The following is a 12,121-nucleotide window of genomic DNA, read 5'->3' on the forward strand; positions in this document are numbered from 1 at the left end:
CCACATGCACAGCCATGTGTAGTCTTTCTAGTCATTCAGAGTAAGCTTTATTATTGGAATTTTAACAGTGTGCTAAGCATTTTGCAGACATGTAGAAAGGCATACTCCCATTTTCTAAGAGCTTACAATTAAAAGACTGGAGGGAGAAAAAAATCTTACCCTTCCGGAACTGGGACTTTTTTCTGTGCTTTAGGAGCTACTGGGTTCAGTTCACCTGCAAACAGGGCTATCACTTCCTCGGCTACAGGCACCTCTTTTATTTGTAGCTTCTGAATGTATTTAATCAGATGCAAAATGCAAGAAGCCTGGAAAACCAAATACAAAAAATGGTTTAAGAACTAGTCTCAATGCACTGACAGTCACTGAACCAGAAAAAAGAGTAGACAGCTGCAGTAAGATTTAGCATTTTATAATTGTACAGACATCCTTGAAGCTACAGAGACTGGCAGAGGAGGATTACAGGAGGCACTGTGGGCAGCTGGATTAGAGCAGGGGTTTGGGAGTCAGGACTTCTTACCCAGCTCTCCCACAGACTCAGTATGTGACCTTGGGCATACAACCCGAACTGTGCCTGTGCCTCCCCATCCGTAACATAGGGACAATGCTTATCCACCCTTACAAAACACTCAGATACTAGGATGAAACGCACTGTGGGCAGGATTTTCAGAAGCTCCCAAGGGAGCTCCCAGCCCTATACATAAAGTAATGTTGATGCATGAAGAATACATTTAACACCACATACAAACTGGAATCAACTCTTGCTGTGCAGGTCACTGACTACTGAGCCTCAAAGGAATTTTTTCTCTACACTGCCTATTCTTCCTTACTATGATTTCATGGCTTAGTTGGCAAAACTGACTGCATTGGTTATAAAAGTCAGAGGATTTTTTTTTTAAAGTACATTGAATTATGCACATAATTTTCACTTTGTTTTTAATCTATATTCTATACCCTCTGCTCCTTCCATACACTGGAAATAATGGACTTTCACTCCCTTCACCTTGCACCCCAATGCCAATTTTTGATTCAGCTGGGGCTGTGTAATAGTCCTCACTCGGAGTCTGGTTGGGGAGTTTGGCATAGTCGTCATGGTCGCAACCCTTGACTGCCAACAGGATTGCAGGGAGGGGAGCCCAGGTCCTCCCACTCCACTGGGCTCCAACCCAGGGCCTTGGCAACCAAGGCTGTCCTCCCTGGGCCTCTTCCTCCTCCCCCCGTCCCCCAAGCTTATTCCAAGGCTTTCCCTGGTGGGGAAATCCAAACCGAAATAAGAAAAGGGGCGGGGTTACCAATGTCCAAGATCCACAGGATACTTCCCCCTCTGGTTGTCTCTGGGGTGGGTCCTCCCTTTCCTCAGGGAGGGCCCCTTTGGTCAGCTGTGTCAGAGCTTTTAAGCTTCCCTCCTCTCTGCACTGCTGGAGCCATAGGCTGCAGGTCTGCTACCCAAATGAGCTAATTCCCTGCCTTTTAATTCCTTCAGCAAATGGAGCATTTGCTGCATGTGTGTATTATGGAAAGGGGAAGGGCCGGCTGAGCCCAAAATAATCCCTTAACCCCTTTGTTGCCCAGTGTGGGGTTTGTACACCCCATCAGAGGCTGAGAGAGTTTTTAGAACACTGATTGACAAACCACTTCAGGTATCAAAATTTGTAGCAATTCTTTCTGGAACACGCACTAATGCAATGTTTGCATCAGTCACCTCTTATTTCGAATGGCCTCCTATGAAGAGTTGCACCCCAAAGTGCTCACATAGGGTGATAAGTGTGGCATGGTATGAAATCACAGAGACTGATGCTGCTCAATATGCAAACATGAACATGGCATTTATAGATTTAGATCTTTGCATGATTGGTTTGGGATGTAACTGCATATTATTTACATGTCTTTTATTGGACCAACTTCTAAGCTACACAGAGATCTTCTGTCAGTGGAAGGTACAAGCTTTTGAGACCCGAGGAAGTTTCACCTACCTTGTGTCTCTCATATCCTGGGACCAACACTGCTACAACAACACTGCAAACTACTATTTATATAGATTGAGATCCGTCTAACGGTTAAAGCACAGGATTGCGAGTCAGATTTGGACTCTGCCACAGTCTTACTGTGCAAGCGATCTTGGGCAAGTCATTCAATCTTCCCGTGTCTCAGTATCCACGTCTATAAAACAAGGATTGTTTACGCACCTGCATCACTGAAGTATGCAAGGTACAGAATGCTAGCAGAGATCTTGTATGACAGGTATTTATATAAAATACATGTATGATCCATGCAAGATGATAATTCACTATCACAAATTAAACCGATAGTAGAGGTTTAAAGATCATTTTGACAAAACCAAAGATAGTTTTGCTGCCTTACCCTCTCTTGTACTTCTAGATCCGCACTTTGTACGAACTGAGGCAAACGGTCGATCATCAACTGGGTAATTTCCTGGGCTCCTTCCTTTTCCCCAGCTTGCTCTTTCTGTTGTAGGATGGATGCATAAAGCTTTACCATGTTCTGGACATAAACTGCCTGGATGTGGCCTGGTAGAGTGGTAACTTTAGGCCTCAGCATTGCTTCTAAGGTCTGGTTTGATTCCTCAAGGTGTCTGAAAGACATTGAATGGATGCAAATGAAGGCAGAAAGAGAGCGGAGTCCATTTAAAAAGCTTGACATTTCACCAAGTTTCATGTAAATATACAAAAACTACTTAGACATTAAAAGATTTTCAGCAAAACTCTGTGTTGGCCTAACTCTACTCCCAGTCAGACAGCAGCATTTTTGTTTCAGACTCTCATGACTAAGGCTATGATTTAGTCATGGGTATTGTTACAATGGAGGAGATGGTATGATGGGATAACATGATTTTGGCAATTAACTGATCTTTAAATATTCATGGTAAATAGGCCCAATGGCCTGTGATGGGATGTTAGATGGGGTGGGATCCGAGTTACTACAGAGAATTCTTTCCAGGGTATCTGGCTGGTGAATCTTGCCCATATGCTCAGGGTTCAGCTGATCGCCATATCTGGGGTCAGGAAGGAATTTTCCTCCACAGCAGATTGGAAGAGGCCCTGGAGGTTTTTCGCCTTCCTCTGTAGCATGGGGCACAGGTCACTTGCTGGAGGATTCTCTGCTCCTTGAAGTCTTTAAACCATGATTTGAGGACTTCAATAGCTCAGACATAGGTGAGAGGTTTATCGCAGGAGTGGATGGGTGAGATTCTGTGGCCTGCGTTGTGCGGGAGGTCGGACTAGATGATCATAATGGTCCCTTCTGACCTTAATATCTATGAATCTACATTTTCGTTTCCATTTCAGTGATCTCTATTAAAAGCGTGCTCAATTTACAAGTTTTTTTTTTTTTTTTAAAATAAATAAACGTTTGCTCTGCAAACTCAGCCTAGGATCCAGCAGTAAAGCTATGTTTTTTCCATCTTATACATCGCCAGTAACCAAGGTTTGGTTATACCTGTGCACACCTATTAAACAGAATGGAACTTAGTAAGTGATATTATTAACGCAGAAGCAAAAACAGAATCCAGCTCTTACATTGCCAGTTTTTGTGGGTCAAGTTACATTTTCCTATTTTTTTTTAAAAAGGGGAGTCTCTTCCCACCGCTGTGTGGAAGACTTGTACAAAAAAAAGAAGCTGGCTGACTGCATAGGGGAAATTATACATAAAATTCTGTCAAATGCAGGATGTTACAAACTGAACAGGAAAGTGTTCTCTATTACCTCTTATGCCTCTTGAGATTTGAGTTGACAGAATCCATTTAAATCAGACCAAGATTTATTGAGTTAACACCACCTTTCCCAGGGAATGTGCATGCTGCCTCTGCTACATTGCTTATACCCACATCCATCCCTTACTTTCTCGGCTGGCAGGGATATGGATGCAAGAGAGACAGACTAGCCCAACAGCTTTTCACATGTAGTAACCATCTTGGGTAGGAGCAGCTGCATTAGTCTGGGAAAAGCAGTGCTCACTCTGAAATACTGCTTTGTCAGCTCCATGGTGCATGTTCTGAGCTTCCATCACCCAAGACACCTTCACTTTCAAGTGAGAGGAGTCTCAATCAGCAAACATTCTGCTTTTCACCTTTCAAAGGTGATTTAAAAACTTTCCCTTTGCACTTACTCTGAGAACTCCCCACATATCCAGGCAGCAGCATAAAGCACCTCACAGATGCCGTTCCTCTGGGTGTTGCTGGCTATCAGATGGGCATTGTCCAGGAGCATGGCCATCTGGGAAACAGCAAACTTACGAATGGCTTTAACCCTGATAGCTACATCCAGCATCTGAGCTGCTATAAGGTGACCATGCCGAGTACCTTCCAACCGGGTCAGTTCCACCAGGATGCTTATGTACCTACAAGGAGGTGAAAGTGATACACTCTTAACATCAGGCAAGCAGACAGTGCCATCACTACTTATTTCAAAGTCTAGATGCAAAAGTACGGACCATTCAAAGTTTGTGATGTACTGGTAGTTGGATTGGCTACATATGTCTATGATTTTGGTCAGTAACTCATCTCTGTATGTTGTTCCTTCTGCTTTGTCCACATGAATCATCAGTTTCTTCACTATCTCCATCAAGTTCTTTTTGGACACCTGTTTTAAGAGTGAAATGAGACATGAGCCACAGACAGGTAACGCAGACTTGCTGCCAGGTCTTTCCCATTTCATAAAAGCTGAGGAAAGTAGTAGATACTTATTAGCTGTACCTGTATCTGTCTTTGGGTGAGACAGGTATTAAGAATACAGAGATACTAACACCACCTCTGGCTCTGGACAGCTGGACAATTTAGCTGCAGCCAGAGACTGAATTTGTTTGTTGGGACACGTCTCAATAGCATTTGTGCCACTCTAATGGCCGGACACCTGTCACTGGACACTTGATCTAGCAGAGGTTTATTTGCATAAGCCCAGGACTGAACTTGGTAAGACCCTGACCACTAGATCAGAATAATTTTCAATCCATAACCACAAGGATACTATGGTGATATGTTATGGATATCATAAATCACATTTTAAATCTGAGGCTAACCCCATACACTTTAAGAGTATTTTTAATTTTCAGTATTTTCCCAATGACTGCTCACTCAGATTTCCACCCCTTAAAGTGCATTATAAGCAGAAGTGTGACTATGTAAATATGATACTACTTTAACAGATCTGCCCCATGCATGTATGCAGAGTCATATTTGAAAATCAAAATCTGGCTATTACTTCTCACTCCTATTAGCAATGTAGATCCAATACAGCTCTGCAATAGCGAGCCGTAACAGAACTCAGAATTAGTATTACAGTATGGCAATGACAGAGAAACCTGAAGGAACACAGCTGACGGTTGCCATGCTGATGGCTTGAAAAGACTATTTTACACTTGTAAACTGAGCAAGTTTGATAGACTTATGAAAACACCCCTCCCACCCAAAAAACAATGCTAACTTTATAAGTCACTTATCAGAGCAAAACTGCACTTTAACCTGCTCTGGGAACCTAATACATTGACATGTAGCAAGCAGTAGGGAATTCAAGTTTGTGACCACCAGTGTCTGCAGCCATATCACCTCATGCTACGATCACAGCACATCTCAGGCTTGATCAGTATATAGATGGAGACCTTCCAGGAAGCGTAGGTATTGCAGAAGTGCTGTTGATGACTTAGTATATGGCACTCTTCCTTCTGAGTCAGTGTTCCAGCAGAATGCTAGGCAGCATTGCTGGAAGGGCTGTCTTTTGAATATGTAAAAAACATCTTGACCTCTTGTCAAGACTCCCAAGCAATTATAACTTGGTTAGATACTCTCTGCCCAACTATGACACAACCAGAAAAACACTTTAAACGGGACGCAATATTCTTTACTTCCACTGCCAAAATATCAGCATTTTAGGAATGAAGTCTGCTATGATCCACCCCATTTGAATGTATTTTCATAGAGCTTTTTGGATGAAAGGCACTTTATACACCAAGGTTGTAACCACAGTGCCTTCAAAAAATCTACAAGATTATCTCCATTAAGCTGTATTTCTTCAGTCTAGACAGCATTGTTAAATCTTCCTTGAAAAGTAGCAACACACAACACACGTGCAAAGGAACAGAGGCACAAGCACCTGGGGTGAGATTGTGTGTTGCACCTCAGGGCCTCAGAAGGACATGGTGAGGCATGGCATACTAAGGTAGCTCAAAGCCAACTTTGCATCCTGATCTAATGCTGCTTCTCAACTTCAGCGTAATTTAGACAGCCCTGGAGTAGTGTTTGGAGTTAGAGCATCTATAGTACAGACGGTAGTGGTGCCTGGAATTTCCAAAGCACTGTATGCTACAGCCCTCACCCTCAGCACCCTGCCGGTTATCTGGTATGGTCTATGCCAAGGTTTGCAAGGGGTCTTCAGAAGCAGCCTTATAGAGGTCTTCTATAGTGCCTGTGATCAGGGGAATCTTTTCATGTCATGCCAGCCCCTTCACCCTGCATAAAGGGGCCAAAGTAAGGGCAAGGATCTCACCCCAGGGATTTTTTGTAAGTGCTAACTAAGGAGGGGAGGAGGAATGCACAGAAACATACCATGCCATATAGGAGATCTAAAGCTCTGAGTCGGATGGATTCATCCTTGTCATCCAAACACTGGAGAATGAGATCCTTGTGGGACTGAACTGACTTAGGATGAGTTTTCAGGATTTTGGACATTGCTAATAAACCCAGGTACTTCACTGTGGGGGGAAAAAAACAAAATAAAATTTTTCCACATACACAAATACTGTACTGTTTCTTGCAAGCACAGGGGATTTTAAGATGGGTTGACTTTCCCATCTAACCTCAAATCCCAGATATACTGTTTGGGATAAACTCTGACAGAGGGAGCACATTTACCAGTTGGAAAACGAAAAGAACAGCATCTATTTCTTCCTTTGCACCCTGCCCACCCCGTGTGTACTTTCAGCCAAGCCACACCCATTCAGGTTTCACCATCTGTAAAGAGTGGAAGTCACTGTGGCTCGGAGATCTATGCACACACACTGTGTGTGCAAGATTAGATTATTTTGGCCAGCAGTGTCGGTTGCAGTGCTTGCACCCTCCATGCCCTGACCACCTTCTTTCTTCACCCTCAAAGACAGAAAAGGCAAAGCAGGTCCAACATTCCTCCATAGCAGCAGAGGAGGAAGGCAGGTCATGAACTCCATGTGGAAAACACATCTTAAAGAACCACAGTTATTGCAAAGGAAGTAACCATTCCCCCCGACTGGAGCTGGAGAGGTGCCCGATATAAACAGCACCGGTAGCCGGTATCATAAAGGAATTTGCTGCCGATAGTAAGAGACTCAGGCTGCCTGGGCATAGCAAGATCACTCTGTACTGAAAATTACTATGGTGCTAGGAGCATCTGTACTGCCAGGGCAGCATCAGGTCATCTGCACTGCTTGCACCCACCAATGTTGGTACTGGATGACGTGCAGACGGCTGCCCAAGATGGTACCACATGTGCTCAATGACTGGGTTCTGCCAGTGTTCGAGCTACTCCAATAGTGCAAACAGAATTACTATACGGGAAAGGGGCTGTTCTCTTCTGAAGGTGAAGACGACATTTATAGTTCTCGCTATAGATGCTTGGAAAAGGTTCTTCACTAAAAAGGATTTAAATGGTGTTAGCTACAAGTAACTTATGCCAATGCACTTCCCAGCACTAGCAAGTCTGGTGGTCTTGGATTTTACCATTAGTCTATGGAATAGCTAGCGTTTCTTGGACGTGCTTCCTCACTGGAAGATCTATGAAGGGAAAACCCAGGATATGGAAAGAAAATTTTTTTTGTTTTAGATTTAACATACCATAAATGGCACTATTACTCATCTACTTAAAGAACAGCTAGTTGTACATGGTATTTATGAATAGCAAAAATCATAAATATGAAATTCTTTAGTACACATCTACCAATTCACACAATACTGGGCATTCTATAATACTGAACAGGTTGTTTTCTAGAACCGTTCATTGCGTTTAATACCACTGCCACTTAGCCCCATCAGATTGACCACTGAAGCCTCAAGGAAGACAAGCAACACTTACAGTTCTGATCAGAATCTTCTATTAGTATTCTTAACTTCTGAACACAGAGCTGAAAAAAAGTGCAAGTCAGGATTAACATGAGCTTTGAGAAGACTACTATTTAAAATATTCCCTTAATGGAGATTACTTGCTATACTGGGTGGGTGCAATACATGACAAAGCAACGTTACCAAGATCTGTGACAACTGGTAAAACAGTACTGTTACATTAACGGATCATAAGATGAAGGGAACATGGAGCTCCAGTAATTGTATTCTGAGTGGCAACTGATCAAAAGCAGTAGCAAAGCCTCTGAAATTGAATCTTGTTCTTAGGCATCTGGCCTTCCCTGCTCCATACATCCTTTGGGGATAGAGGAAGCAGAAGACAGCACACAGAATCTGAATTTTAGAGGAAAGGAAGTTTAGGAACCTATCTGAGAAATAACTAAATAATAAAAGCCAGATAATAAGCAAGGCTGTCCAATCAGCAGTCTCCTACTTCAAATATCTGGAGTACTTCCTCCCCCCCGTTTCCAGAATAAATAGGTATAATGTGGCAAAATAAAAACCTTAAGAGAAGTGCTGTACCTGGATGCTGGCACTGTGATTGGGCATCCCAGAGGATAAAGAGATCAAAACTGAAACACACAAGCACTAACGTTACATTTGTTCCACACAACGAAGTATAAACAAGATAAAACTTAATACATGCTATCTGGCTTAGCTCTCGTGAAGATATGTTTGGTGGTCTCGCCCTAGTGCTTTCTGGCTGCCACTCACAAAAGTGCATGGTTTGGTACAATGTCAACACAGCTGTGAAGTTTGTTCTAGCAAGGCCCCAAGAACAGAGGAGTGTGATGTTGCAGAACAAAGGGAGGCATATGGGGGAGCTTTTACAAAGCCTCCCAAAGAGGTCTGTTTTCATGATGCTTTGCTCTTGCCAGGGTAACTTTAGTCTCTCTTTTACAGTTTCCATCTAGCAATCCAGACACTAATTAAAAGGTCACCAGTGACTGTACCACTGGATTTTTGTCTGTAGTTCCCTGAAAGGATGACATAGCAGTGAATCCTACTCAGAGTAATTACATCAAACCCAATCAAGTTAGCAAGAGCCTCAGAGGGCAAGGCAGGCTTTACTGTTGATTACAGGGGACATTTGTGCAGCTTTGGCAGTGCATGACTCCATGGCAAACAACTCAGAGTCATCGTGTTGCCTGTCATAAAGTGCATCCATGTCCATGGCAACAGAAGAGGCATTAAAAGGCAGGAAGAAAGCTCCTTCTTATTCAGCCAGTCTGTTCCCTATGAATATTCAGACATATCTGTGGACTCTAGTCACTTGAGAGTTATTTCTCTTTACTCCCACTAACCCTGCAGAGCCAACATTTCTGGGAGAGGGTGCTGGATTCTATTCTGGCTCATGCATCAAGAGAACTGTTGGCTTAGTTTGAGGGTCTGTGAGCATGGAGGTATGGGAGGGTGCTACATATAGGTACATAGCTTATTACTGTATTTGCCAGGTTTTGTGGGTTTCAGTTTGTGCATTATTTAAAAGTGTGTGTATATTATTTTATTATTGTTAACTAAGTTTTGTTTGCTTTTACCTTTAGCAAGTTTGATTTACATTTTGTTAGTTTATCCCCTATATATTGACAGCAGAGGATTTCAGTTTCAATTACGTAGTGAGCCAAGTTCACTAAGCGATTTCATTTGGTTATATTAAGTTAATTGAAACGGCAGGTAAAAATGGATTTTATGGTGGACGTTATTTAACTGCTGTTAAAGTTAAACATGTTCTATTTTAGGCTGACTTTCAGTTCTCACCTGCTATCACTGTGTTCACACATTCATACAGAAGAGACATGGCTGAGGTGCTACAGGGAAGAAACAAATCAGGTATTTCAGATAAAGAACAAAAATATCACTTTATGAAGAGTTCTCAAAAACACCACCTTTTATTACACAGAAATTACCAACCTTTCCTCCCTCCTCCATATATGTTTGAACTAGATGAAATAATTCTTATTCTTCAAAACATTCAATACCCAGTCTTCACTGAATCCAGCTAAATTTATTGGGGTGGGGTGGTAAACAACGAGTTTCTCAATCCATATTCCTGACACCTGAGAAATCCACACGGTTCTACTTTACATCATTTTTTCTCTGGGAAACAAGCAAGCAATAGCACCATTTTGAGTGGTAAGGGGAAACTAAAAACTCAAGATCTCAGCATCAAGTACAGCCCACTGACCCAAACTTGGCTAAGAACTAAGCGAATATAAGGGTAGGATCAAATTAAGACCACTAATGCATGTGAAACAAAGGGCTGGTAGAAAGCCCTGAAATCTCTCTCCTCCAAGACCATTAAATGCTGCTCAAGCAACTGATCCTTTCAGAAATTTACTGGATTGTGTCCATTACTCACCTCTACTAGAGAAAAATCTGCTTCTTTAAAAGTCATTTGCCCAAAATGTATCTCTATTTGGGTCCACACTCAAAACTTCTGCCTGCTCTCAATAGCATGCTGCGTGCAAAGTATCTCCAACTGAGAGTCTCAAAAGCACTATACACAGCTGGTGTCCTCATTTACACATGGTGGAAACTGAGGCTCAGAGGTGAAGTGACTTGCCAGAGTCAGTGAGCATGATAATGGTAGGAGTAGAACCCAGAGGGATGGTCCACTAAGGTAATGAACTACCAAGTTAATTCCTGATGTAGCAGTCACAAATGACACTATAAAGATGACTCAGCACATAGGATCTAAAAACCCAGTACAGCCAGGCACAAGCACAAAGGATCTAAAAACCCAGGACACCCAGGTCCAGGATAAGATTTTTTATTGTCTATGTTGTTAGCAGTTGGTGGCAGGTTTCTTGCCTTATGCATTAGATAACACTGGCCCAGGAACATCATGACTAATATGATGGAAACCAACCAGACTTCAGGTTAAAGTCCTCACAACTAATTAAATGAATAACTATTGCAGGAGCAGGATGAGGACATGGGAAGGAGAGGGGGTGTAGATATAAAAATTGTCCATCTCGCTGCTTTTCTTGAAGTAGTACTAAATTTGTATTTTTGCCAGTGCTGCAATGAACTGAACCCTCTTTAGGTATTTGGATGCAAGCCCGCTGACTGTTCAAGAGAGAGATGGGTTACAGCAGACACTTTTCGTTCCTTAGTCTATAATTAGTAACAAATGGGCTTCTCTTCTAGCAGCATGAACTGTGGAAACTGAGGTAATGCTTTAATTTAAAGTTATTAACTACACTTAAGACAATGATTGCTGGTGAACTAGCCACAGAGTTTCAACACTTTGGGTCTAACTGCTCTTGAGACTTAACTTGAGTTAATTGACTGCCAATTAATTCAATTTAACTTTTTGTAAATGCTATTCTGGACACTCCAAACATGTTTGTTGTTTACCCTAGGGCTCAACTGAATCCTCTAGAATAGAGGTATCCTTAGTAAATGGCTGCAAGAGGAATTTGACGAAAATGCATTCCACAGTATCTATAAAATCTGGGAGATCAAATAAAAGCAGGGTGCACATAGAGGGACACAGAACCCATGGTGACAAAGCCTATTTGAGGGAGACACTGACAGCACAAAGCAATTGCAGCCTCCTTTCTGGGTGGCCGTAGGACCGTCTAAAGGAAGCTGCCACAATTCAAAAAGCAGGCAATACTGACCAAGCAACGGACCATTTCAGAGCATCCCTGTTGCCTGGGACCTCTAGGGAGCTCTCAGAAAACTAGTGCTCATTCTGCAGAATCCCCGAGGGAGGGTGGTGGCAGCAATGTGACCTGACTTTCCTCCTGCACCTCCCAGGAAAGAATCTTTCTGGGACTCGGCATCCACTGGAGACATAACAGGTGCCGGCTGCACTTCTCAGCCCCAGTGGGGTGAAATCTAGGTCTGTGCACAAATTTTTCGAGCCATTTGACCAGCCCCTTCTCTCGGCTATACTGTTAACTTTAAGTAATATTTCTTTATAATCCATGGGCCTTTAACTGTCTTGTTAACACAAAATTAAGCTTCCACCATGGAGCAGTCTCAAAGAATGTTAAATGGACAAACAGTGGTTTG

At 42.6% G+C, this 12,121-nt stretch overlaps 1 protein-coding gene across 3 annotated transcripts in view; it reads right to left on the reverse strand.

Moving 5' to 3' along the window:
• Positions 1-12,121, reverse strand: part of AP3D1 (adaptor related protein complex 3 subunit delta 1) — a 73,572-nt gene that overhangs the window by 20,063 nt on the left and 41,388 nt on the right. For all 3 annotated transcript variants that reach the window (XM_073324264.1, XM_073324263.1, XM_073324266.1), the window contains 8 exons: positions 9,857-9,906; positions 8,621-8,670; positions 8,052-8,100; positions 6,554-6,699; positions 4,447-4,595; positions 4,123-4,353; positions 2,359-2,590; positions 160-305 (listed from right to left, as the gene is read on the reverse strand). In XM_073324264.1, the coding sequence (XP_073180365.1) occupies positions 160-305; positions 2,359-2,590; positions 4,123-4,353; positions 4,447-4,595; positions 6,554-6,699; positions 8,052-8,100; positions 8,621-8,670; positions 9,857-9,906 (1,053 nt within the window). The remainder of the gene's footprint in view (positions 1-159; positions 306-2,358; positions 2,591-4,122; positions 4,354-4,446; positions 4,596-6,553; positions 6,700-8,051; positions 8,101-8,620; positions 8,671-9,856; positions 9,907-12,121) is intronic.

Source organism: Lepidochelys kempii, chromosome 25, assembly GCF_965140265.1.
Source record: "Lepidochelys kempii isolate rLepKem1 chromosome 25, rLepKem1.hap2, whole genome shotgun sequence".
In the NCBI taxonomy this organism is placed as follows: domain Eukaryota; kingdom Metazoa; phylum Chordata; order Testudines; family Cheloniidae; genus Lepidochelys; species Lepidochelys kempii.